Source organism: Micromys minutus, assembly GCF_963924665.1.
Source record: "Micromys minutus genome assembly, chromosome: 5".
Taxonomy (NCBI): Eukaryota; Metazoa; Chordata; class Mammalia; order Rodentia; family Muridae; genus Micromys; species Micromys minutus.
Window position 1 is genome coordinate 49,118,006 of NC_137974.1, and position 27,631 is coordinate 49,145,636.

The window sequence follows — 27,631 nt, forward strand, 5'->3', positions numbered from 1 at the left end:
TCACATGACAAAGCAGAAATTAAAAATCTTCCGAATCCTCATTCCCAAGCAAATTCTTTCTAAACAATTATTAAAATAAGAAAGGTAAGAATACACAAAGATTATAACCAACACTCTTAATTATGACCATCTTGAATAGTTTACTTAGTTGTTTTCTCTCTTGTCAAACTGCTTTTGAGAGGCCTCCTTTAAGTATTCTATTCTAGCTCACTCTAAAACTTCATGATTTTGGCATGTTCCTACTTTCATTAACAACAATAACTGGCTTATAGTCCATGTTAGATAATCTGGAACTATAAAACTTTGGTAACAAAGTAGTTACTAAAAGTGTTTAGATTTCCAGCTGCCCAGGACAATTCATCCTTTAAATGAAGGCCAAAAACCAGACCCTATACCATTTCCTGTATTAAGATTGCACTAACCATTCAAGTACAATCATCACATAATTGCTGCATTTCATTAGCAAAACTGAACTCAGTAGTGGCCAGTTCTTATAAATATCTTAATGACATATTCAATTGGAAGAGATTCACTTTCGATAAGCAGGAAAAGGCAGAAAGAGATACATGTTCACACAAAAATACAAACTTTAGCTACTATTATTCAAAAGGCAATTATTAAAAAAAATTAGTAAATCCAACCTTTTCAGCATCCAATTGATGAAGACGTGCAACATACAAAGGAAGGTAAGCAGGATATGTTTCTTTTAATTCATTGTAAATGTCAGTAGAATCCAGTCTATGTAAAAGAGACATATTAGCAATTTTCAATTAAAAGCAAACTTTAGTTAAAAAATGTAATCAATGCTTAACAGTTGTAGTCATTAAAATATTTTTTTAAGTAGAGGGACTAGTTACACATAATTACTTCAGAGTCCTATAAAACATTTAGATGAAAGCAGGCATCAACATGGGCTGGAGATATGGCTCAGTGGTTAAGAACTCACAATGCTCTTTTGCTTGTGTGGACGTCTAGCACATGTATTTGGGTGTCCACAGAGGCCAGAAGAGGGTGACATATATATGCTGGAGTTCCAGGTAGTACTGAATTGCCTAATATGGGTACTGGGATCCAAACTTTGGTCCTCTAGAAGAGCAGTGCTTTTGATTGGAGGACACATGATGTCTTTAGGCTGGACCTAAGCCCCCAGCAAACAATAAGAATATGTGCAGGGAAAGGAATGGTACAATGAAACTAAGGCAAAAGGAAGAAAATGTCTTGGTGGTGCCAATCTAAATCAAGATTTGGCAGGGAGGAAGCAGCAGGCTGTAGTTAACACTTTCACTTTCTTACAAAAAAAACTGTGTGCTTGTATGTGTGAAGAGCCATAGTTCAATTTTGGGGTCATTTCTCAAGCACCCTTACTTTTAAGACAAAGTCTCTCATTGAATTTGGAACTTGCCAATTAAGGCTCTATTGGTTGCTGGTGACCCCCATAAAATATATCTGTCTACATCGGTGGTAGGATTATAAGCAAGTGCCACCATGCCTTTTTTTTTTTTTTAAATTGGATATGTCCTGTATATACATTTCAAATGTTATCCCTTTCCCCAATCCCATGCCCCCTCCCCCTCCCACCACCCTCTTCCACCTCAGTGCCTTGGCATTCCCTTCTTAATGTGAGCTCTTAAGATTGAATTAGGTTTTCTCATGCTTGTGAGTAACTATTTTACTGAGCTATCTTGACCACCTACCATAGTTTATATATATATATATATATATATTCCTGATTAGAAGCTTGCCTTTAGAACCATTTCCACAAGTTTTTAAGAGTTTTTCTTTATCTAAACATTTCCCCCACCAGTTTCACTGGATGACAGAATCAAGAGATTTCACAGGCTCTCCTAAGAGAAGTAAATCTCTGCAACTCTGAAGAAATTTAAATTGTATTGTCTGCTATTTATATGTAGCAGCCAAAAGCAGTCATGGTTCTTTGAAATCTGGTGAGATACCTTTAGTTTTAGATGGACCAGCAAATATGAATACAGACTGTCACAATACTGGTTTAACCCCTGGCAACTGTATTCCCATCATAAAAGTTCCCTCTGAGGCTACATATCCACAAAGATGTATAGACAATCTGTGAAAGAGGACCCAGAAAACTATCAGTAAGAGAAAACAATGGGAAAAAGCAACTGATTTAGCCACAGAGAATAAAGTCTTGTGTTAAAAGCTAAGCTAAAAGCCAAAAGAATAAACGGAAAGAAAGTGGTGGTAAGCGAATAGTGTCCTTCACGTTAAAAGTTTAAGCAGGTAAGAAAAGCCTGACGTCCCAATGAAGAACGGGCTAAGCTGAGAACAAGAAGTATCTGAGCCACAACTGTCAGCAACAGCAGCTTGTTCCATCGTGTACAGTCCTTACATTCAGACCAGAAGCCAATCTGACAAACACATCAAGGTACCTTTTACAAATATCTAAACAGACTATACTATCTGACAGAAAATTTAAAAATATGTCCATTAGGCCAAGTATGCTTGTATATGACTATACAAAAATTACTTATAATATAACAGAGTATATAGTCACTAAAAATAGAATTTTAAATCATCGAATGACACCAAAATTAATTGGAAAAATAGAGTACATAACTACTCTCACTGCTACATGCTCAGAGAGAGAACAGATAATAAAAGCAGTGATAATTTTTTAAAAGTTATTTTTTCTTTTTTTATGCCCGTCAATAAAATTCTCCTGTGGAACAAATTAAAATTTTACATATTTTATTATCAAAAATAGTATATGTTTATATAAAGTATAAGCAGAAGAAAAGCTTAAAGACCTGAAATCCTCTCATCCAAGTCAACAGTTTTGAGTAAAGTCCACACACACACACACACACACACACACACACACACACACACACACACACACACATTAGTTAATTGTAATCCACTAAAATGACCTACTTGGTCATCCACTGAATTTTAAGATCTCGTAATGCTTCAGTAAACTCTTCTTTCAGGTCTTTCTCTTTTTCTGAATCCTTTTCTTTATCTTTGCTGCCATTCTTAGTCTTTGTTGGAGGAGGTATTAGATAGTAATGAACAGGGATCACATCCTAGGAAGGTGAAAGAAAGCCTTAGGTTAATACACTTCATTTCATACACTTTAAAAATCACTGTCAAAAGCTGAGTGTCTTGTAATATGGGTTGTGCCTGCCTGAGATGTATTACATTGTATTCTACATCTGAAGGGTAAAAACATAAAAAATACCAATGTGCAATTACTGGAGTTCTCCCCCTGAAGTTTTTTTCCTATTCCATTAAAGTAAAAGAGGTAAGAATTTTTCTCTGAGTGTCTTTCGCATTCTTAGTTGCACTGGACACCTTAAGGATAATATACCTTGTACTTTTACAACTAAAGCTGAACAGAAGAAAACAAGTTAAAACTTAAAAAAAAGGGTTTTTTTTTTTTTTTTTAATCTTAGTAAGAGGGCAGAGCAGACCAGTACTGTTCTAGCACTTATAAATACATGTTCTACCTAGAGAGTCAGACAATAAAAACATAAGTAAATAATTTCTAATAGTAACATATGACACACAAAAATAAATCAATGAAGGACGGGCAGTGACTTCTGGGTAAGATAGAAAAACCATGCAGAGTAGATATGGAAAGATCAGCAAAGCTAAGTGAAAACATGAATAAATTTGAATACCCTAACTGAAGAGAGGAAAAGCCCCTCCCCCAAGAGTCAGCCTAGGAGTAGAAATTGAACAAGTACAAAAACCTGAAACCAATATATGAAAAGTTATATAAACCTAGAAAGCAGGCTACAGCCATAGAGAGTGGTGGGACGTGGTTAAAATGAAGCCTACCAGATATTTTATGCAAGGCAGTGATTAAAGACTTTGCTTTTTAATGACTTGTTAAAAATTGGGCTCATGTTTTATAACTCTTGATGATGTAAGTCTTGAGAACAAACTATGGAAAAGTAGAGATAGGAAAACAAACCAGGAAACAAGCCTAATAATCTCTACACTGTGTGGAACTAAGTAATATGTTGTGGAAACAAAAGAAAATGAATAGATATTCTTTGAAGGTAGAGCTAAGAATGTTTGTCAATTGTGCTAAAAGCCATGACATGAATAAGACTAACAGAGAGTAGGAGAGAATAGACCTGGCAGTATTGCTTGTCCCAAAAATGCTCTAAAGACAGAGACATGAGGATGTCCATGCAGAAAGAAGCAGTAAGGATGGCAAAATGGCCAAAACCGCGAAGGTGCTTGCTACTGAGCATAACCTAAATTTGATTCCTGATCTTACCTAAAAGAAGAAAACTGACTGCTGTTAGGTATCTTTCCTTCCTTCCTTTCCTCTCTTTTTCTCCTGTACTCCTCACACAGAATAAGTGAGTTTCAAACAAAGAATGGAATAATCAACTGCTAGGCCACATTGAAGAATGTAAATAATGGAGAAGAGACTTGGATGCAAGGAGCCTGCTAATCACCTTGGCAAGAGTACTGTCCTGAGACAAAACCAAAGACACAAAGAACAAGGGAGTAAATAAGCCTACAACTCTTTGAGAACATTTTGCTTTGAAGATGGCAGAAAAAGGTAGTTTATTATTTTGTCTATGGTGTTTAAATCTTTCCTATAGCCATACATTGCTTGGGAAATATTAACCAATGCTTAGACTTAATTTTTGGCCAATAAACTGTCCTTAATTAAGTCATTATTTAAGTCAGCTTTTCAAATTCTATTTTCAGGTTTATATTAAAGTGCTAAGTTAATATCTACATTTATTTTAATAAAGTTTCTAACATTAGATCAAACTTGTATTACCAAAGGGACATATACTACCGTTCTGTGTAAACAAGCCATCCGCTTTAACAATACCTAACACTCAGTTCTGGGATATGAAGTGGTGCAATGGCACATGAAGAATAACTGCTATAGCTCTATTATCACTTCCCTACAAATAACCACTGTCATGGCCCATTTAAAAAACAAAAAATCACCACTTGCCTAAGTCCCTATTCATTTAACAGGCGAGAAAGTGGGAAACATTTCTATGTAGAGAAACCTATGTTTTAGATGGCAATTTCTCTGCTGAATTTCAAAGATAAGGCACGTTTTATTACTGTTTTAGTATGAAAAATAGAAAACGGAATTTAATCTGAGTAATATGTTAATGTACAATTAAAAGATAACACCTATGAAAATATAAAACCCTACTATAGCAAGCTTGAACTATCATCAAAAATGAGTAAAAAAGCTTATAATCTTAGAAAAAAATCAATAACCAGTACAATTAAAATATTGATAAAACCTTATAAAAGTACTTCACAACAAAAAATTTTCTATTATTAAAATTACAAATGCAGTATTTATAAACCCTAATCAAAAGGAAAATGGGAGTTGTTTTATACTGTGTTATCATGATCACACTCTTTCTTTAATAAACCTTTTTTTTTTCAACTCACTTAAGGGACTAATATGGTTAATTTAATAGTAATGCTTTTGTACCTTAAACCATGAATGATTGTGATTTTTTAAAAAGATATTTAAAAAACACTCAGTAGAAAAAGCTATAGAGTTCTCAATAAAATAAACTTAGTATTAAAATTGAAAAAAAAAAACCTTTTTGTAAGCTATCTACAAAGTATTTCAACAGTGTTCAAACTGTACAATATTTTCCAGAAACAATGTTACCTATAAAACCAGTAACTACCCAGTGGACAGCATAATACATCACTTAGATCTGGTTCAAAAGGCCCAGTTTCTTGAGTGCTTCAATTATTAATTTAGTTATCAAAGTAAAAGCTTTATAAAAGTTCAAGTATTTTAAAGATTAATATCATTGGTGCCATTTGTGGTTTATTAAAAGTATCTAAATTATTTTATACATGTAAGTATTTCTTTTTGTAACTTTATAAAAGAGCTGTGCTATGCCTGTACTTGTACTGACAGGCAGGGATGAACAAAAGTAATGCTAGTTCCCACGTTTGTCACACGAGCTTTACTGAACCTTCAGTAATAACTTCAGGCTTCATTACTAGCGATTACACCTTGTACAGCCTTAGCCCAACTTTGTAGGCCAACTAAAAACTACAAGTGGAAGAAAAGCAATGCCCAAACCCTTATTGAAGTATGTTTCCTTTTGTAGTTGAGTTCCTGGCAAACCTTTTCAAACTATCTCCATGGCAACTCAGAGGTATATATCAATGCATAAAATGTTTTTAAATGCTTGGTTATGATCTATTAAATAGATTAAGATTGTGCCCAAAAGGATCAAATAAACCATATGAGAAATATGACTGTTCAGTTTCTTAACTAGAAGAGTCTTCATGGTATGTATCAATCCACAACAAGAACATGATGGATGACATTTCAATACTGTAAAACACAAGTGTTTCTTCCATTATAATAACTCTGGGATGAAAACAACTTCCTCAAATGTATCCCTTTTTCTGTACTCAGAGTACAGATCTTTAAGTTAAATGTGGGTCCAGCAGTCAATACAGATTCTCATATGCTAACAAAAACCAAGTAGAATCAACTACTCATAGCATAAAATCTGTCTGTATTTTTATTACAGACTCAACTTTTAGTTAGGAGTTCTTATTCCCTATTTTGTTTAATCTATCCTTCCATAACAGAGATTAGTTTATTAACAAAATCAGTTTATTTAAAATGACTTAAATTCTAATAGGTTTTTTAAACATATTTTTTTACATTTAAAATCTTTCTTTCTTCCTTTCTTTCTTCCTTCCTTCCTTCCTTTCTTTGTGTGTGTGTACAGCTGAGGGCATGGTACATATATAGAGGTCAGACTACGACTCTATCATGTGAGTCCTGGAGATCAGACTCAGGCTGTCAGACTTGTCACTGAGTCATCTTGCCAGATCTAGATTTTAAAAATAATGACTTTGCTTTCCATTGCATTCATTTCTTTGTGACTTTGATATGCAAAATCTCAAACTTTTCAACTTGACATCTTATTTATACCAATAAATGAGAAGCAATATAAATCATCCATACCATTGGAAAATATGGTTTAATAAAAATGGTTTCCATATTCCATAAATATGGAAATAAACCATAGGGTTATGGTTTTAAAAGCCTTTTATAGACAGGCAATATGTCAATACTGCTTGTAGGTATTAATATTAACTACTGCAGAATGTAAAGAAAGGAAACTAAGGGAGAGATTCTTTAAAAATAAAGATTTATAATAGTGAGAACTACGTAAATAAGGCTTTAAGACATCGTTTTTAAGAACTGACAATCAGTACCTTTTTAAATTTTCCTTGTCGTTTTGCTGCAGACTGCCCCTGGGAGTTAGAACGACATTCTGTAAGAAAACATGCATAATCTACACAGGATGGAGATACCACCTCTGCCTAACTTTCTTCTAATTTAACATTCCATCTGTATGTCACAGTACTCAGAGGGTCAGATCTGTGACCAAAATGGCATGCTTTTAAAGAAAGCAACACTGCCATGCCTACTTTTAAAAATAAAAATGCAATCGAATATGCCATTTTAAGGCAAAATTCTTTCCAGCGTTTTAAAATATTTAGTGATTAAGCTCCATTATCAATAAAACATTTTAAAAAACACTTAAATTTAGCTGACAGTCTGCAGAGTCTGATTGTATACAGGAGGTCATGACCATTACACAAGCCTAAGTAATTCTTAGAAAAAAAACAAAAAACAAAAACAAAAAAAGCAAACAACGAAAAGCAAGCAAACAAAAAACAAGAAAGAGAAAACCATAGTAACACTCAAGGCTACAATGAAAGGCGAAGTGAAGTAAAATGACATTTCCTTTCCAACTTCCAAAATACAGGAATATAAAACCACTGAAGAAAATTTAAAAAAGAACCCAATGAAAATTATACTCAGTAACTTAGATTATTGCTGTTTTCTTAAACAACCTTTCTATCTATAGTCAGCTAGCAACAGTCAATTCCAAGCACTTATAATTGCAATACTGCCTCTAATGATATAGTCAAGAAGTTCTATTTCTGAATTCTTACAAGAATACCTCTGCCAGTAATTCTTCCTGCTACACTTCCCATGAAAAGTGGACTTGTGAGATGAGTTATCTATCAACTGGGTGAAAAACTCAGTTGAAGTCCCTAGAAGCAGCTATCTAGGTAAATCTACAAAAAGATCTATAAGGATTTCTTAAATCAGTTCAAGAACAAAGTCCAGTATCAAGTGCTGATTTACTTCAAATGACACTGAAGTATGTGTGAGTAAGGGTGCACGCTGAAATGCACCCTGAGAGATGGCAAAGTAAATGTTTCCTAAGCACAAAATCCCCAAATTATTCCTCGGTGGCTATGAATATATGACCTTGGTTGAACAGTGCCAAGAAAAATACATTTCAAGATTAATGAGATGAATTCACCCTGACAACAGCATTTATAGAACCCAGGACTAGATTAAGTAGACTTACATGGTTTTGTATGAACTAATGCTAAATGAGAAATGTACAGATGTAAGAATTGTATTATAGCAAAATGACCTAAGATAAAGGGTGACAGATCCACATAAAAAAATTTTCTGCAACAAATCTGTAATAAAAACAAGATGGAAAAACCTGAAATAAATACCTCTAAATTTCTAATAACAGTTATCTCTAAACTAGAACCAAAAAGCATCATTTTGGAACTATAAAAAGCAATACCACAAGAAACACTGTACATTATCCACATAATTATACAAGATCTCAACAAGCCTTCACAAATGAGTCAATATCCATTAATAAAAATTCTTCAGATTTTCTTCGTTTATAAACAAATAAAGAGAATCTGATTATTCCAATATTTACAATATTTTGGTTGAATTTCTAGATTCAATATATATAATTACTAGATATAATTTTACATATCCCATTTGTTTCAACCAAATTTGAACTTTAGGAACTGAGGTGGGATAGGTTTAGGGCATGAGGCTTATAGAAAGAACAATAAATACTTTAAAAATGTATCAAATATTAATCCACCTTCACTAACAGTTCAAGAAAAAAAAAAGAGAGCAATTAATGTTCCCTCCCTGCAAATCCCTTCTGAACCATGAACTAAAGCCCATCTTCAAAGAGATGGGAAATTTTAAACAGGTACTTTCAGTGCAAAACACTAGTACTTACAGCTTTCTTTCCAAGCTCAGTCTTTGACAATGTCAAGGAGCCTGCAAGGTAGCATCCGGGTCCTGCCCCCTTAGGTATTCTAATGAGAGAATTAAAAAGGAAAAAAGTAACAAAAGAAAAAGTTTCACAAAAATACTTAGAGGAAAACCATCAAAATAATTCCAAAATAAAATATTTCCCATGTCCAAATTTTCAAAAATCAAACTGAGAAGTAACTTCAGACTAAAATGATAAATTATAAATCTAGATTAACATATGAACCATAATGTTCATCAACATCACCACTTACTTATCATCAGGTAAGGAAGTAACAAAGAATGGCTGATTATATTTGGGTGGTAGTGTCAAACTGCTTGATTTCTTCTTTCCTAGAAGTGCAAGGCTATGATTTTCATGAATATCTAAGCTCAAGGTATTAGACAACCTATGCGAAACGATAAACGGAAGATCTTTGATACGATCCAAATCGCTGATTTGCTCATGACGAATCTGCAATCGAATTGTATAATCTCCTTTCTCCAGTTTCAAAGAATACTAAAAAAGAAAACATTTGGAAAAAGTAACATTAGTTCAGTAAAATGAGAGTAAAAGGATAAAAAACAGTTCCATTTACAGATGTACAGGTATGAGACACCTATACTCAGAGTGTCTAGGGTGCTAGTGAGCAGACCCAATTTGCAGTACCAAGTGGCTTGCCTGTCAGAGTTATACAAGGAACTCAAGTACTTTCTGACACCAATGTCCTCATTCTTTGTACCACAGGGTTATCTACACATTCACACAATCAATGTTTATAACATAACTAAGAAAAGCAAGTATACTTTTGTTTATGTTTCATAAGAAACATGAAGTGGTAGTCAAAAAATCAAAATTAGATTTGTATATTATCTAAAACCAACACTCATGTGTATGCACATTTGTGACTTCTGTTAAATTTTACATTTTAACTGTGAAGTGCCACAGTCCTTTATGCAAATCAGAGAGAAGAAGGAGCCAGTAAAAATCAAGGAATGTAAAGCTACTACATCTCACTTTGCTAACATGCTCATGGAACAGAGATGCTGTTGGTATTCTGCAGAATACTACCTTCGGAGCCAATGTGAAATGTAACTCAAGTAACAGTCAAGACTATAATGATGAGACTGCTGCCTACTTGATGGGAAAATTGGGATCATTCTTCAAATGACTAAAGGCAAAAGCTTCCATAAACATTATTCAGCAAAAAATCATAAGCATTTCAGGAAAAATATCTCATATTTCTACAAATACAATTTCAACTAGAGACAAATTTCCAAGCAGTTACATGTCAAGAGATTTTATTTTCCTTTAGTGTCAGTAGAAAACAAAGTGCACAGCATGCAGTTCAATGCTCGGTACAATTTCAGATCTGAAGGTATTAATAAACTGAAGCCGCCAGGCCTTATTAACCCCAGTGTTCCACCCAGACCTGGGATCACTCTCCAGTCTCCCATTCACGATCTACCTTTACGTAAGTAGAAACAGTGTAGGAGAGAGAAATACTGCAACACACATATATACTAGGACTGGAGGTCTAATCTCGTGGAAGAGTTCATGTGCATGTGTCAAGTCCTGGCTGTAGTCCCTTTTCAACCAGAAATGCTCTGCTGGCCAGCACTTGTAAGCAGCATCCTAGTATGTGGCAGGAAAGCGGTCAAGTCTGTTACTTAACTAACAATAAGCAAAAGAAATTTCTATAGGTGTCAGAAACCTGAATGTACCTTTATGGTATTTTAAAAAGTACCTTTTAAATGTTATACCTTAACAAGAAATTTAGGATGATTACTTTTAATAATTTATACCTGATGTGGATAGGCATCGCCTGAGCCCATCTGTCTTTTGTTCTGGTCAAAAATAATCCACAACTGACTGTCAAATTCTGACTCATATAACAATTCACAAAGAAGTGGACAACTAGGTGTTACTTCTCCGCTCTTGGGCTAAAAAAAAAAAAAAAAAAAAAAAACCAATTATTGATGTGATTTATATATAATACCCAACACTTTCAAAAAAGTATTCAAATTTCATTCTTATAACCATTTTTTTCAAAGTAATTACTATCTTGGCATTAAATAGATGCACTTTTGTAAAACTTTAAAATCTACAGACGTAGTGCTCTTCCTACACACACTTCTAACAAATATAGTTCTAACATATAGTTTATTTCTTTATAAAACTAGAATCTAATAGTTTATTAAAATCTACTATAGTAACACTGTAGTAATTTAATGTAGTAACATTGAAACTAAATTCACATTATACTTCAATAAAGTAAGCATAATATAAATTGTAATCTCATTGACTAAAACCCCCTGGATCCAAAATTGACAATGATCTCAATTACTTTGACTACTGACTCTTTGCAGAACATAAATCAGGCTAGGTATTAAAAATGGAGAATTGTGTTATGGTCAAAAGGTGCAGTATCTCTCAAATATGCTGAATACTTGGTACTCAGCTAGTATTGTTATGTTGTTTTAGAGATCCCTGAAATTCTAGGAGGTAGGGCTTCACTGGAGGAAGTCAGGTGGCAGGGGCCATGCTCTTAATTTTTATTTCTTTGTCCTCTGTCAGCTGAGTAGCCTCTGCTAAATGGTCATACTGCCATAGTGTACTATCAGGAGCCATTTGCCTATTTTTAAAAGCAAAGTGAAAGTTTGCCTGTTTCTCTGAAGCAGAGAGAAAGAAAAAAATAATAATAATCTGCTTGCCAGGGAGAGTCAAAATGGGTCAGCCTATGTTGGTACATTTCCTGGCCTAATGAGGCATGGAACAAGAAGAGGATGTACACTTGAAGCTCAAGGTGATGGGCTGAAGATTCTATTGACCTTAGTGGAAGGAACAGGAAGGCATTTGGATGGGAACAGATGTCTTATTGGCTGCTGCTCTGGTACTGACCAGCAGTCCTCCCAATTCTTTCTCGTCTCCGTGTTTTCTTTCTGCCTTTCCTATTTAATCATTGCTCTCTCCTCAGAGATATTCAACTTTTATGCTGGTGGGTTCCGTTCGGTAGTGTACTGCCAAACTACAAGCCCAGACATATAGAGCCCAAAGAGTGCCCTCTGAAACACTGTGGAAGAGTAACAACTCCTTCATGTTTTTCTTTGTTCCTGTTACCTATTCTATCAACAAAAAAAAAAATCTCAATAAATTATGAATAAAAACTAGGTCTCAAAGACAAGCCACATCTTTCCATCTGTGATTTCATAGTACAAAATGGGAATATACTACACAGGTATATTTTACTAGTAAACACATACCTGATGGAAGCTGTATGTCAAGACCATCTCATAAAGCTGGCGATTATTTGGCAAAACATCTCTTGATCCCAAAGGTCTGGTTTTTGCGTTTACTGGGCTATAACAAGGCAACTGCATCACTGAATTAAGTTAAGACTTCATTTAAAGAAAGCAGTTAAACATGCCAGGTGAGGACTACTCATCAAACTTTCTTTTATAGTAAACTGTACAATCTTTTAATTGTTAATATACAGTCCATATTGACTGTGTAATACTGCATTACTACAAAGATAGAAACAGAAAAGTTCATATTCAAAAACACTTAAAAATGTTACCACAGAGCACTCTTAGCACAGCCAAACCCTAACACTTGGGATGATTACCAACAGGAGTTAAAGAACATGCTAGGCATAGGCATGGCCACATCATATGCTGGGGGTATAGCTGGTCCTTGTGCAAAGGAGATTATACTGCCAAGGTATCAGCAGCAGAACACCAAGACTGACAAAATCCTGCTTCCACAGAGAGATTATGTCACATACTCAGGACACAAATTCCTTCTACTGTCAATGAGATTTTCTGGTCCTAAATTTTTCAAGCAATGAACAATGCATTCACAAAATAAAAATGAGACACTGTTAATTTGCTTTGTTGTAAGACCTAAGATTAAATTGAGGGCCTTACACGTGGAAAGTGAACACGATTGTTAAGTAGTTTCTGAATCCTTTTTTCATACTTTTTGAATTATCCCAAGTAGCCTTGAACTTGCTTTTCTCCTGCCTCAGTCTCAACTGCTAATTTGTTTTGTCAAGAAATGAAACATATAGGGACACTACTGATGAGGGGATCAGGGAGGGTAGAGACCAATGCTGAGCCACGTTTGAGAAGCTCTGTAGGATTCCTAGACAGCAAAATAAAACTTTTTTTTTAATGCTAGCATCACACGGATAAAAATTAGAAAAACAAACAAAAAGCAATAAAAAGAATTCTTCCATTAACATTCAACTTTTGTAACTCTTAAAACAATGAGATACCGGAGTGTTTGCACCCAGCTCTTCAAAGTTATGCAAGGAGCCAGATCTTCATACTTTAAAGAGGACTGGACATCGAAACGATTGATTCCTTCAGATGCATGCTACAAAACATATTTAAATATTAATTTCTCAAATATTAATAGACAATATTTTATATATACGTTCATTAATGCAAGTTTTAAAGACCCATGAATGAATATATTCAGATTTAAAAATTATTTTCCAATTAAGTTTTACATCTACCACAGAATGACAGGACAGATAGTTTGGCCAGTCAAGAGCACTGACTGCTCTTCTAGCGGTCCTGAGTTTAAATCCCAGCAATCACATGGGATCTGATGCCCTTTTCTGGTGCTGTCTGAAGACAGGTACAATGTACTCATACATAAAATAAATCTTTAAAAAACTAAAGTATAAAACTATATAATGAGAATGTTCTAGTACTTACAATGTTCAACTGTGGCGCAGTGCACACTATGCCATGGAATGATATGGTATAATCAATATTGACATCACTGAGACTTGCCCACCAACGAGCAATACAAAATTCAATTGCTTTCCCGCCCTGGAAATAAAAGAATGTTAAAGAATAAATTTGTTTTTCAATTCTTCCTCATATCACCAAATATTACCTGTTTCAAAACAAAATTTTTATTTATAGCAAGAAACAAAATATTTTATCATTCATTATCTACTTATATTTATACACATTAATAATAAAAACCCTAGGACCAATTTAAACATAACTAAGATTCATAATGAGAAGAAATATTACAAAATTTATAAGGCATACTCAATAGGCATGGATAGAATATATTTTGGTTTCAAAGCCACCTGGCAACTTAAGTATCAATAGTTACAGTCATATCCTTCTCTTAAGGATCAATTTTAAATGAGTATCCTAAAGCCCTGTTGTACCAGTACATTTAAGATAAGTAAAGCTAACATCACCCCATTTGAAAGAAACAGACGTAAGAGACATAATGATGTGATAGAAGAAAGTGAAAACCCAGAGGACCAATCATGGCAAGGTCAGAAGCACATTTACCTTTCATGCAGAAGAGACTAATCGTCCCACAAACACATGTAAAAAATAGAGACCTCACAACAATGTTGCCTGCAAATTAAACTACTTTATTCTTAACAGTAGGACTTTAAGTAAGATAACAAGTGCCAATGTAAATGAAGGTTCAAGATTAGAACTTTTCTTTGACAGAGGTATCAGAATTAAAGAGATACAAGTATTGTTTGGGGTACAATCCATCTACTTGCCTTAGATGCACAGACCCTGAGTTCCACCATAGAACTTTAAGGGGAGAATAGAGTAGGAACGTTTGTTTCTGAATCATAGCTTCAATTTTATTTATTAGCACAGATTCTCACTATGTAAATCAGGCTGGTCTTGGAGCTCTTCCTACTTCTCCTGCCTCCCAAATGCTAGGATTAGTTAAGAACTGTGATAAGTGGTTTGGTTTTCAGTGTATTTTTTAAAAGATGATTTATTCTTATTTTATGGATATAAATTGTTGCTTGCATTTCCCAGTGCATGAGGAGATCAGAGAGACATAGGACCCTTGGAACTGCAGTTACAGATGGCTGTAGGCTGCCCCGTGGGTGCTATGAACTGAAGCACACTCCACAAGGACAGCTGGGACTCGTAAGCCCTGAGTCTTCTCTCCTCCCTGGATTTCAGTATTCTTCATTAAATCACCAATCATCCTACCTTATCTGATAGCTAGAAACAGAATCTGAATCTCTAACATGGTTTAGATACAACCTATAATGTCTTGGGAGTGTTAGATAAACTTACCAGAACAGGAAAGGCTTCAATCAGTGTTCCTTTTTCTGGAAGTGAACAAAACTTATAAAATTCATGACTTCGATATGCTCTCTGCTTCACAAGCTGTACTGCATGAAGAACAAATTTTGCTGATACCTCAGAAGAACATGAACACACGGTAACTTCTAAAATAAAGAAATTAAATTTTAAACTGGTTAGAATGAAAATGCTTATAAAATTATTAAAATTCCACCTGTTTATGTAATAATAAAAAGTAAAATATCTTCTTTATTATGTTGTAGATTTATTTATATTTTATATATGTGGGTGTTTATATTCATGTATGTCTGTACAACATGTGCAGATCTGGTGCTTGCTGAAGAGTTCATTGGATTCTCTGAAACTGGAGTTACAAATGGTTGAGAGCCTCTGTGTGGATGCTGAGAATCAAATCCAGTTCTCTCTGGAGAAGCAGCAAGTGCTCTTAACCATTCTTCCCTCCACTCCCTCAACTGGTATTTTTAAAGAAAAGCTTCATGAAACAAAGAACAAGTATGTGTATAGATGATATTCATAAGAAATAAACCATTATTGAGTAAGCAACAACCCTTACTACAGACATTAGGAAAGAACAAAACTGTTCTGGATCTATACACAATTATAACCAGGACTTTGAAAAAAAAAAAAAAAAAAAAAAAACTCTCCTTTCTCTAGTTTTAACTGGAAGCAAATTAATTCACAATAAAATAATATAAACCTATAGATCCCTGTTTGTCATGCCTACATTTTTGTCCTAGCTTACTCTTGTATATATTTCTATTTCTTTCCCCGCATTAGCACCATCAGAAACACAGCTGCTTAGCTGCACTGTACTGCGTGGGCAGAGGTAAACAAAGTCATGGAGAGGTGATTACTTAAGGAGCACTGTTCTTACTTAAGGGCACCAAAGTAAGGTTTGGTTGTTTTTTGGTTCTTACAGACCAGGGAGCAGAGGGGAGATCAACTGCTAAGAGTACATATATAATGTTTTGATAATATTTTGAATGATATGAAATAGAAGCCATCAGAACATCTGTAATCTAAGCTGTGAAGTGATGTGGCAACATGTCCATTCTATACCATTCAATGTTTTATAACAACCACCGTCTCAAATCCTACATGTTCTCAACAACTATGTATCATAAGAGAATTATATTTACTGCCTCTTATCAATAACAAAGTGTTTTTTTTTTAATTAAAGAAAACAGACTCTGGATAAACTGCAAGTACTGGGCTGAAACAAGTAATTTCTGTGAGTAAGACTCTTTAAGTACTAATATTAGTGAATTTTATCAAAGCCGTGAGCTATACAACCCCAAGAGGCCCTATGTAAATAGTGTGGTACAGGGAATTCCACAATGTGACCGTAAAACAGTCTACAATGATAGCTAACAATTACAGCTATCAATAGCTTTCTGACACTGAATACACAGAACTGTTAGGAGCATGAAGGTGACCTTGACATAGATGAAACGCTTTGTAGTTGTCTATTCTTACAGAAGAGGGTAAGCAGTATCACCTAAGATAGAAATTCAGCTATGTAAAACTAGGTCTTCCAAGTTCAGTAGTAGCCTACACCTGAGCCAAGACTCGTTCCCCAAAGCAGGGTCTTCCCACAACTTCATTCTACCTCTTTTTCAACAAGTCAGTCAGAGCTCTGTTGATATTCTATAGAAAGCCCTCTAGAAGCAGCCCTCCTAATGGCCAATCATAGAAATAGAATATACAAAGAGTAACTCCTGAGTACTCTTAGCAGAAAATCAACACAGCAATAACACATCAGCACCAGTTTACAAACTCTCTAATAGATTTAAAAAATAAAAAGATCACAGACAAATTTTACTTACCAGCCCAGGTTGCCCCCTCAGGAACCTCAACAAAATGTCTTCGAATCTGACCAGGTTTAAAATGTACATCTGTAAAGGCTAGATCGTAGTGTGATGATTCATTTACTCTGAAAATTTAAAAAAAAAATTAAACATGATACTCTAAAACTCATCAACACCCTAGACACTTTCCAACAGAGGTAGGAGAGCACTGTAAATCAATACTGCCTCCTTCCGTGGCACAGCAGTGGACATAACCCCTACAGCAGCACCACATCATCTGTTCACCTGCTTTCAGACCTTGTAACACAACAGTAAAAAGCTTATGCTGTCTCCTGTTCTTTAAAGGAATTTTACAAAATTCAGACTCTTAACTCTGATTTCTAAAAGATAAATTTTTTCTGAGACAGGATTTCTCTGTGTATCCCCTAGCTGTCCTGTATTCACAGGAGATCTGCCTAACTCTGCCTCCCAAGTGCTGGAATTAAAGGGGTGTTCACCACACCCAACTATGGTTTTTTAATGTTAAAATCAAATTATATTTTGTGTGAGTAATAGTTTTACAGATGTCTGAGTAAAACATAATAAAGTCTCCACTTGAAGTTGCAAAATCCTCCAAGACAAACTACTTCCACAGCAATACAAAAAATGTAAACATCAAATGGGTAACTATGTGCTATAAAAATAAAACGCAGGTTGCAATTCTATTGTCTTTAATTTTACAAATAAGAAATGAATACCTACTATGTATGAGGTACTGTTATTTGTAACTAGGAGTCATCTAATGAGTAAATTATAACCCTTTCTTTACTCTGACAGCTGGTAGGGACAGAGAAAACATTTAGTAGAGCAGGCTCCAGAAAAAAAATTGTTAAGAGAAAAATAGAAAAATGATTAGATCCTGAAAGTGAGCCTACAGATTGTTGAAAATCTTGTCCAAATTCCCACTGAACTTACACAGAACATATAATGAAGAATTTCAATTTAACCATGAGTATGCATGCCATATTTTAATCTCATCAATTTTAACATTTAACTCAGTGCCTCCCAAAGTATTTATTTATTTAGAATGTATAAATACAACTTATATCCTCAGAGGACTTACAATCAAATAATATTTATTAAATTAAAAGAAAAAAAAAAGAAACACATTAGCTGAAGTGTCCAGGAGCTTGTAAAGTGTTAAAAGTATAGAAGGAACTCCCCTCACCTAGAATGACCAAAAATACATCTGGCTATTTAACAGACAGGCAAATGAGGCAAAGAAACCAAGAGTACAAATGCATAAATATGGAGGAAACCATGAGCGTCAGGAGAGGGAGCTGGCTAAAAATGTGTACTTTGGTTACTCAGTGATAGGAAGCCATCTGGGACTGTAATTGTAAGTTATTCTTGTGGGCTTTTTTAAGGAATGTAAACCTGATCCTTATGGAAGGCTCCTGATGTGTTTGAATATTATCAAAGATAACGTCCCTGATTCCAGGATGTGAGAGATGGAAAGAATAAGGCTGAAGTACAAAGTACCAGAAGCATAATCACAGACACAGAAGTATAAAGCAGAGCAAAGGAAGAGGATGACGAATCACTACTGAGAAGTAAGAAAAGAGGTAAAATGAAGGTGGAAACAGACTCTCAATTGGGCACAATGGAGCCAGTGGTAGTATGAGCAAAGACATTTCAATAGTGGATGGGCAGATGCCAGATGCCCTCAACTAATTATTAATAGAAACATTAATGCTAGCTAGCTAGGAGTAGAACCTGCTTCTGTCCTAATCTTTCTAGTTACTTGCTTCTGGGCAATCCTCCAAAATCAACACTATAGAACATATAGGCATTAACAATTTATACATAATCATAAACTAAACCTCTTACTTACTTTGCTGCTATAACTGCAGTGATTGGAACTCTGAATAGAGGACCAGCATTGGGGGATGCTATATCATAGCCACAAACCTTAAAAAAAGAATCAACATTCATGAAAAAAGTTCACATAATAACCCAAAAGTCCCAACAATCACATAGCAAATCATGACTGAGTTAAACAGGTAATAAGGTATCAAGTTTAAAAAATAACATTTTAATTACTCTCTACCTAAATTAAAACTTAGTATTATAAATACTTTTGTAGAAAGACTAGGTATATGATACTAATCTGTGTTTATTTACAGTTGCCAGGTTTAACAAATGTTTCCTCTGAATAGTAAAAGGTTAACCACAGCACAAGTTTAGCTACACTGCATAATTAACAAAGTAGAGGTCTGATCAAAAAGGCTTTGCTATATCTGCCCCTAGCCTTCTTCACAGAAGGATGCACCACTATATAACTGCTACAATGTATACAGAAAAACTTTAAAAAATCTAGCAAGTGAAAAGGTATATAGCTGTTTTGTTGTTATTGTTTTTAATGAGAGAAAAATACATCAGGGATTGTTCACTTTTACCTCTTAAAACATTTTGAAAAAAATAAATAAAAAACAATAGATTTAACAATACCTCTGTATAATGTAACCCTTCTCTTAAGCCCCTGGGGTCCACACGTATGTTTATGTGCCGACACTGATTCATGAGTTCCAAATGGCTGGGACACTGAACCCAAGATGAATTTGAAGTTAAAGCTAAATGAAGCTGAAAGGATATTTTTTCAGAGTTTTCTGGCATTAAAAAAAAAAAAAATTAAACTCAGCATTTCCACTTTTTCCTGGTAAATTCTATCTTCTATCAAGAAAATTTAGTTAGGTCAGCTGTAATATGCATTAGACAAGACACCCAAATTACAACTTAAACAAAAATGTAGAATCATCTTGTGATTCACAAATATTTTCATCCAACACTTCTAAGCCTTATAAACAATTTAGTGGATCCTTTTGTCACTGCACATAGAGATCAAGCAACTGACTAAAATAAGATACCAAATCACCTCCCCACAGTTTACTTCCAACAAGCACTTAAAGCTCTGTTTTCTGTCCAAGGAATGAGATATGGGCAAAAAATTAATCTGTAATTTTATTACTGGCTTAATAAAATTATGGCCCACTGAAGGCCTGGGTCCACGCTTTTCCTCCATTGTGAAGATGCTGACTGAAAACTGCCCTGGTACTGAGATCTCTAATATTTTATAATAATCACTTGTTAATTTGTACCTTCTCCTAAGGACAGTGAGTGGTTTAGGTCATGACAAATCTTTCACGGGGGTTACCTAAAACCACCAGAAAACACAGATATTTATTTTACAATTCAGAAGAAAATTACAGTTTTAGTTTTATGGTTGAGGGTCACCACAACTCGAGGAACTGTATTAAAGGGCAACAGTATTAGGAACATGGATAACCATTGCTTTAGAACATTAGACAAGGAACATTCTCCTTTTATTTACCATTCATTTAAAACACAAATACAAATGCTTCTGTCTACTGCCAGCCTAGTACTTACCTGTGTTCTCTGGAAATACAGGCTCAATGCCAACACCATGGTCTGAAGGAGCAGCCACCTGAACAGGATCTCGGAGGTAGATGCCACGATTATTTCCAACCGTAACTGTAAAACCCAATCTGTTAGTAAATGATGTATTCTGGATGAGGTAGTCATAAGCTTTGTCAACCTAAAAGAAAATAAATGGTAACATGTAAATGGCTAGGTGAAGAAAATATTTTATTATAAATTACGAATCTGTTAAATTTCAGCTGTAACAAAGCTAATTTCTATATTCACTGCTCTAAACTAAATCAGTACCACAGTTAAGATGGCAAACCTGCTGTATGGTGGTAGCCCATGCCTTTAATCCCAGCATGTGGGACAGAGACAGGAAGATTTCTATGTATAGAAGCCAGCCTTGTCTAAGAGCTAGTTCCAGGATAGCCAGGGCTACATTGAAACCCTTTCAAGAAAGGGAGGATGGAAACAGTTACACTGTTAAGACAACACCTTCTGAAGACTTTCCACTTCAGTCTGCATTCAGTCATGCTCACTCTGAGCTCACTCAGTAACTTATGGCTGACCAAACCAATACTGACTTTTACCACTTTCAATTTCTAATCTCTACACACCCTCAATATTTCTTTGGCTTAAATGAAGTTCATCTCTTTTACCTACAAAGAGTCTCTGTGCCCTTTTTTATTATAGTTCTATAATGGCTACAGCTAGAGTTTAGACATGATGAATCACCATTACAGAGCAATATTTACGTTATCTCAATGCTTTCTAGTTACTTCTGTACACAGACAACGGTACCTGAATAATTCCATGTCCTTGGGCAAATACTTCTATATTGTCAGCTTTTATTGCAGTATTTTCTAGAGCTCTTCGGACTGAGTGAACAGTGTACTCAACATTATTTGCTTTCAGCCCTAAAAACAAACAAAAACCTAAGAAATGAACTCACTAGTTAGAACACAACCCACTCACCAAGAAGTTAACATGTACACTCTTCTGCTGCCTTCTTTTAACATCCATTTCTAATTGTTTTCTTAAAAATTAAACTGCTTGCATCAACACAAATACTTAAGAAAAAAATTCACTGCATGCCAATCTGCAATTATATCAATGCAGGCAGGCTATGTAGATATATCACGGATGTATCAAGCAGGCATCTTAGGGCATTCTAATGGCATTTTCTTTAAAATATCAGATTCAGCACTGTGGTTGGTGGCAGCAATCTTCACCTCAATTATATTTCATAATCACCAGTGGACCTTAATTCTAAAACACCTGACATGTTTTATGGCAGATCAGAATTTTCAATGACTATATACCATGTGATTACAGTGTATATAGCCAGATTTCAAACACAGAAGGCTCTTGCCAACATATTACTCACTGTTAATAAATTAATATACTATTTTTGTCCCCAAATCCTTCAACTATTTACCAGTAAGATATTGTAATATGCAAAAAAAAAAACAAAAAACAAAAAACAAAAAAACAAGTAAGTACTCCATGATGCAAACTAAGGAAGCTATAATCACATTCATGTGAATCCAGAAAAGATGAAAGTCCACTAGGAACAACTGGTAGATGAGCTAATTCTTGTAGAATGTAGGAGTTTTCAAACCTGAAACATGGTAGAAAGGATTTGCAGCCAAGAGAGCTAAATATGCAGAGACATATGACCTTGAAATATTTGGTGAGTTTGCAGGAGTAGAAATAAGTAGAGTATAGGATTTGTCCTTGAGGTCAAATTCACCATCAGGTGATTACTGACTGGGGATTGGAGGCAGACTACTTCTCCCCAGTGTGGCTCCTCTATACTGGCCAGAGGAGAAAGGTACAAGAGTCAGAAAAGGAGTGGACTAGAAGAGACAGGTAGAAGGTAAGACTTGAAGAGGACAAGTTTGAGGCAGAAGTCTGAATTCTAAGTGACCTGGTGACACCCTATTTAATGCTGCACAGCATTCAACACCTAGTAATGTAGTATAAACATTTTGAATTTGTTTATAGTCTACCTTGTTCAATAAAATCCATATCAAAGTACTTTTGATGTTCTAGCCATTGATTTAGCTAAAGAACTAAAATATTATTTGATCATCATTAATAATAGCCAATACATTTTTTCCTGAATGATTGAATACACACTTAAAAGATTATTATCTCATAATTTATTTTCTACTTTACATTTTATTCTGCATCCAGGATATTTCTCTTCTCCAACTTTCACCATGAGAACTTCAGAAAGCACAGCCTATATGTAATGTAATATCTTTACCTGAAAGTACCAGGGCAATGCCCCCACAGGCATTAGGGGAAGACATTGATGTCCCATTCATTAGCTGAGTCCCCCTCAATGTCCAGTTAGGCACAGAAGCAATAGCACCTCCCGGTGCACTGATGCTCACACCAAGGGCCCCATCAGCACTAAAGAGAAAAAAGGTGAGGATAGCTGAGCATAAACAATCTTTAAAGAGTCCCAACTAAAGTCCTAAGTGATATCATAATTGCAGTTATTATGAAAGAAAAAAAGACTGGAAAAAAAAACAAAGATATTATGAGGCAATAATAGAAGGAAAATGACCAAACATTGATAATTTCTTAATACACTTAACTTTTTTCCTTTTAAGTGAAATGTCTGTGCTATATATCTATTTTTATAGGAGAAAGGCATAGGGGTCAGCTATTTGAATGCTTTAACCCCTTAATGAGGGTATTTCTTTAGTTATACCAGAAAAATTTCACTTTGTCTAATAGAAACATAACATTGTCTTAGGTGTAATTTTAAATTTTCTAAAATTTAAGTTTGAGAGAGGGTTTTTCTGTATAACCCTGGCTATTGTGGAACTTGTTGTACAGACCAGACTTGTCTTGACTTCACAGAGATCTGTCTATACCTCCTGTGTATTGGGATTAAAGGTAAGCAACACCACCACCTGGCACATTATCTCCCTCCCTCCCTCTCTCTCCCTCCCTCCCTCTCTCTCCCTCCCTCCCTCTCTCTCTCTCCCTCTCTCTCTCCCTCTCTTCTCTCCCTCCCTCTCTCCCTCTCCCTCCCTCCCTCCCTCTCTCCCTCCCTCTCTCCCTCTCTTCTCTCCCTCCCTCTCTCCCTCTCCCTCCCTCTCTCTCTCTCCCTCCATCTCTTCCTCCCTCCCTCTCTCCCTCTCCCTCCCTCTCTCTCTCTCCCTCTCTCTCTCCCTCTCTTCTCTCTCTCCCTCCATCTCTTCCTCCCTCCCTCTCTCTCCCTCCCTCTCTCTCCCTCCCTCCCTCTCTCTCCCTCTCTCCCTCTCTTCCTCTCTCTCTCCCTCTCCCTCCCTCTTTCCCTCCCTCCTTTTCTCTCTCTCCCTCTCCCTCCCTCCCTCCCTCTCTCTCTCCCTCTCTCTCCCTCTCTCTCCCTCCCTCCATCTCTTCCTTCCTCCCTCTCCCTCCCTCTCCCTCCCTCCCTCTCTCTCTCTCCCTCTCCCTCCCTCCCTCTCTCTCTCCCTCTCCCTCCCTCTCTCCCCCTCTCTCCCTCCCTCCCTCCCTCCCTCCCTCCCTCCCTCTCTCTCTCTCTCTCTCTCTCTCTCTCAAGCTCACGCACGCATGCGCACAAGTGTGTGTGTGTGTGTGTGTGTGTGTGTGTGTGTGTGTGTGTGTGTGTGTGTATGTGTGTGTGTATACGCTCACAGAGGAGAAGGAAAGAAGGGAGGGATGGTGAGAGAAAGAAGAGATACAGAAAAATAAATAGAAAGACATGCTGTTGGGAGCAGGCCATAAGCTGGAGTCATGGTATACCTGTGTAAGTCAGAAGACAACATACAAGTTTAGCTCTCTCCATAGTGCAGGACCTGGGGACTAAACTCCAGGGGTATGTCTTAGCAGTGAGTACCTTTCATCTCACCATGCAGCACCCAGCACAGCTCTATTCTCTGTCCTAAGAAAAGATATGAGGGACATGCTATTTCCCCACAGAGGTTGTTGGATCTTCCCCAAAGTGAGTGATTTGTTGTTGTTATTGTTTTGTTTTTTTTTTAAACTGCTAGGTAAGACCAGTAAGGTGATTTGATTTCAGTTCTGCAGAAAGTGGAAGGCACTCAACCTATACACAAACAGGTTGGTGGCTATGCTTTCAGAACCTATTTGAAATATGATTAGACTAGGTACCAGTTAGTCTGTTAAAAACCACTCACTTATTGAAACAAAACAGTGTTTGGATAATATCAAAAATAACCCTATGTTCTTCAAAATGTCATCCATAAATTCATATACAAGATGTGAATATATAGTGAATTTTTTCACATTTTTGCTCACAATATCTGTGGAATCAACCAACAGTCACAATGCTAGGTGTTTAGCAACTAGAAGAAAGTAATTACAAAAGATACAAAAATGTAATGATTTCCTATTGTTCTTTTAACTAATTTCTCACTATCCTGTAAAGTATCTAATCATAAAGTACCTTTAATTGCTTAAATTGCTAATCTAAAATAAGAGTTTAATGAAGAACCAACAAATGTGTAAATTTTGGGAAAATATTTTCTGTGGTTACTTTTAATTGTCAATTTGACATCTAGAATCATTTGGTTAGAATCATGAGTAACTGTTTATATGGGGTTGGACTGTTGGAATGTTTGTAGGGGACTAATACAAGAGCCAGCCTGAAGGTGGGTGGCGCCATTTCCTGTGGCAAAGCCCTGGAATTAAATAGTGAACTGAGTACTACAAAGAAGCATGTATTCCCTTCTCTTCTCCCAAGATTCTGGACCCTTGACTTCCCTGGTCTGATGGACCTGAATTGGAACTGAGAGCTAAAATAAACCCTTTCCCTCCTAGGTGGCTTCTGTCAGGGTCTTTTACCCATCAACAGAAAAGGAAACAAAGAAACTAGTACCGAGCCTTTCAATCTCCAATTGTACCCAAAGCTAAAGCTGTCTCACAGCCCTTAATACCCAAATCCTGCCTGGAGAGAGCTGGTCTTCCAGGTGTGCTCTCATTCCTAAGCCCACAGGTGAGACCCTGCTTTCAATCAGTAACTGCCCAAAGAGGGGCCTGCCAGAATCATACAGGGCACAAGAACCACACAGCAGCCTGGGAAAGGCCCTTCTTCTGATCTTCTACTGCGCCCAGATCTAAGGCTATCCAACAGCCCTCCATACCCAAGTCCTACCTGGAAAGAGCTGGTCTCCCAGGAGTGCTCTCACAGCTAAAATCACAGGCTCACAGGCCCACAGGAGGGACAAGCTCCAGGCAGAGACAGCAAGACCAACTAACACCAGAGATAACCAGAAAAAAATAGGCAAGGGCAAGAATCTAAGTAACAGAAACCAAAGCTACTACTTGACATCATAAGAATCCATTTCTCCCAAAGCAATTCCTTGATACCCCAACACACTGTAGAAGCAAGATTTGGATTTAAAAGCAAATTTCATGATGATGATAAAGGACTTTAAGAAGGACATAAATAACTCCACTAAAGAAATACAGGAAAACTCGGGTAAATAAGTAGAAGTCCTAAAAGAGGAAACACAAAAATCCCTGAAGGAATTACAGGAAAACATAACCTAATAAGGGAAGGAACTGAACAAAACCATCCAGGACCTAAAAATTGAAATAGAAACAATAAAGAAATCACAGAGACAAAACTGATGATAGACAACCTAAAAAGAGATCGGAAGAAGATCTCAGAAGATGGAAAGATCTCCCATGCTCATGGACTGGATAGATCAACACTGTAAAAATGGCCATCTTACCAAAAGGAATCTACAGATTCAATGCAATCCCCATCAAAATTCCAACTCGATTCTTCAGAGTTGGAAAGAGCAATTTGCAAATTCATCTGGAATAACAAAAAACCTAGAATATTGAAATCCATCCTCAACAAGAAAACAACTGCGGGAATCACTATCCCTGACCTCAAGCTGTATTACAAGGCAATTGTGTTAAAAACCACATGGTACTGGTACAGAGATAGGCAGATTGATCAATGAAACAGAATAGAAGATCCAGAAATGGACCCTCATACAATGGTCACTTGGTTTTTGAAAAAGAAGCTAAAAACATTAAATGGAAAAATGATAGCCTCTTCAACAAATGGTGTTGACTCAACTGGCACTCAGCATGCAGAAGAATGAAAATAGACCCTTTCTTATATCCTTGTACAAAGCTCAAGTGCAAGTGGATCAAAGACCTCCACATTAAACCATGTACACTGAAACTATTAGAAGAGAAAGTAGGGAAAACCTTAGAACACGTAGGCACAGGGGAAATTTTCCTGAACAAAACACCAATGGCTTGTGCTCTAAGACCAAGGATCAAGAAATGGGACTGAGGAAGGATCCCAGATGTCCTTCAGAAGACGAATGGATACAAAAATTGTGGTACATATACACAATGGAATACTACTCAGCCACCAGAAACAATGACTTAACCAAATTCTTAAGAAAATGGCTGCATCTAGAGAAGATCATCCTGAGTGAGATAACCCAGTCACAAAAGAACAGACATAATATGCAGTCACTGATAGTGGGATGCTAACCCCAGAGGCTTGCACTCCCCCAGAAACAACTCACAGACTGTATGAAGTCCAAGAAATAAAGAAAACAAAAAATATACATATATTCACAAAACAAGAAGACTTTGACTATCTCCATGTTGCGTTTTGTTTTACATGTACTTTACGCTTATTGTAACTAGTAGGTTTTCAATGCATACTGTAAAGCCCTTGAAAAAAATCAAGTACTGACTAAAAAATATATTCACATGGTTTTATGTAAAATTTATTTTAATGTCTGAAAAAACAGTACTGACAAAAATGTATAATTTTAAGCAAAAAATGTTTAAAATCTGTACATTTATCTTTGTTTTGCAAAATAAAGTCGTTTAAAAAAAAAAAAAGAAATGGGACTGAATGAGATTGCAAAGTTTCTGTAAGGCTAAGGACACTGTCAAGAAAACAAAACGGGAGCCTACAGATTGGGAAAAGATCTTTACCAACCCCACATCTGATAGAGGTCTAATATCCAATATATACAAAGAACTCAAGAAGTTAGACGCCAGGGAATCAAACAATCCTATTAAAAAATGGGGTACAGAGCTAAACAAAAAAAAATTCTCAAATGAGGAATATCAAATGGCTGAGAAGCACCTAAGGAAGTGTTTGACATCCGTAGTCATCAGGGAAATGCAAATCAAAACA

At 35.9% G+C, this 27,631-nt stretch overlaps 1 protein-coding gene across 2 annotated transcripts in view; it reads right to left on the reverse strand.

Annotated features, from left to right (window-relative positions):
- The window catches only part of TPP2 (tripeptidyl peptidase 2), a 74,009-nt gene that overhangs the window by 10,997 nt on the left and 35,381 nt on the right, over positions 1-27,631 (reverse strand). Inside the window, exons 11-26 of one of the 2 annotated variants that reach the window (XM_080916680.1) lie at positions 22,736-22,884; positions 21,265-21,380; positions 20,467-20,635; positions 19,531-19,688; positions 18,914-18,990; positions 17,059-17,165; positions 15,203-15,357; positions 13,841-13,957; positions 13,393-13,493; positions 12,380-12,476; positions 10,922-11,059; positions 9,391-9,635; positions 9,102-9,180; positions 7,237-7,275; positions 2,908-3,059; positions 642-738 (exon numbers count right to left, since the gene is read on the reverse strand). In XM_080916680.1, coding sequence (XP_080772806.1) covers positions 642-738; positions 2,908-3,059; positions 7,237-7,275; positions 9,102-9,180; positions 9,391-9,635; positions 10,922-11,059; positions 12,380-12,476; positions 13,393-13,493; positions 13,841-13,957; positions 15,203-15,357; positions 17,059-17,165; positions 18,914-18,990; positions 19,531-19,688; positions 20,467-20,635; positions 21,265-21,380; positions 22,736-22,884 — 1,996 coding nt within the window. The remainder of the gene's footprint in view (positions 1-641; positions 739-2,907; positions 3,060-7,236; positions 7,276-9,101; positions 9,181-9,390; positions 9,636-10,921; positions 11,060-12,379; positions 12,477-13,392; positions 13,494-13,840; positions 13,958-15,202; positions 15,358-17,058; positions 17,166-18,913; positions 18,991-19,530; positions 19,689-20,466; positions 20,636-21,264; positions 21,381-22,735; positions 22,885-27,631) is intronic. The other variant, XM_080916681.1, reaches the window with a different exon arrangement.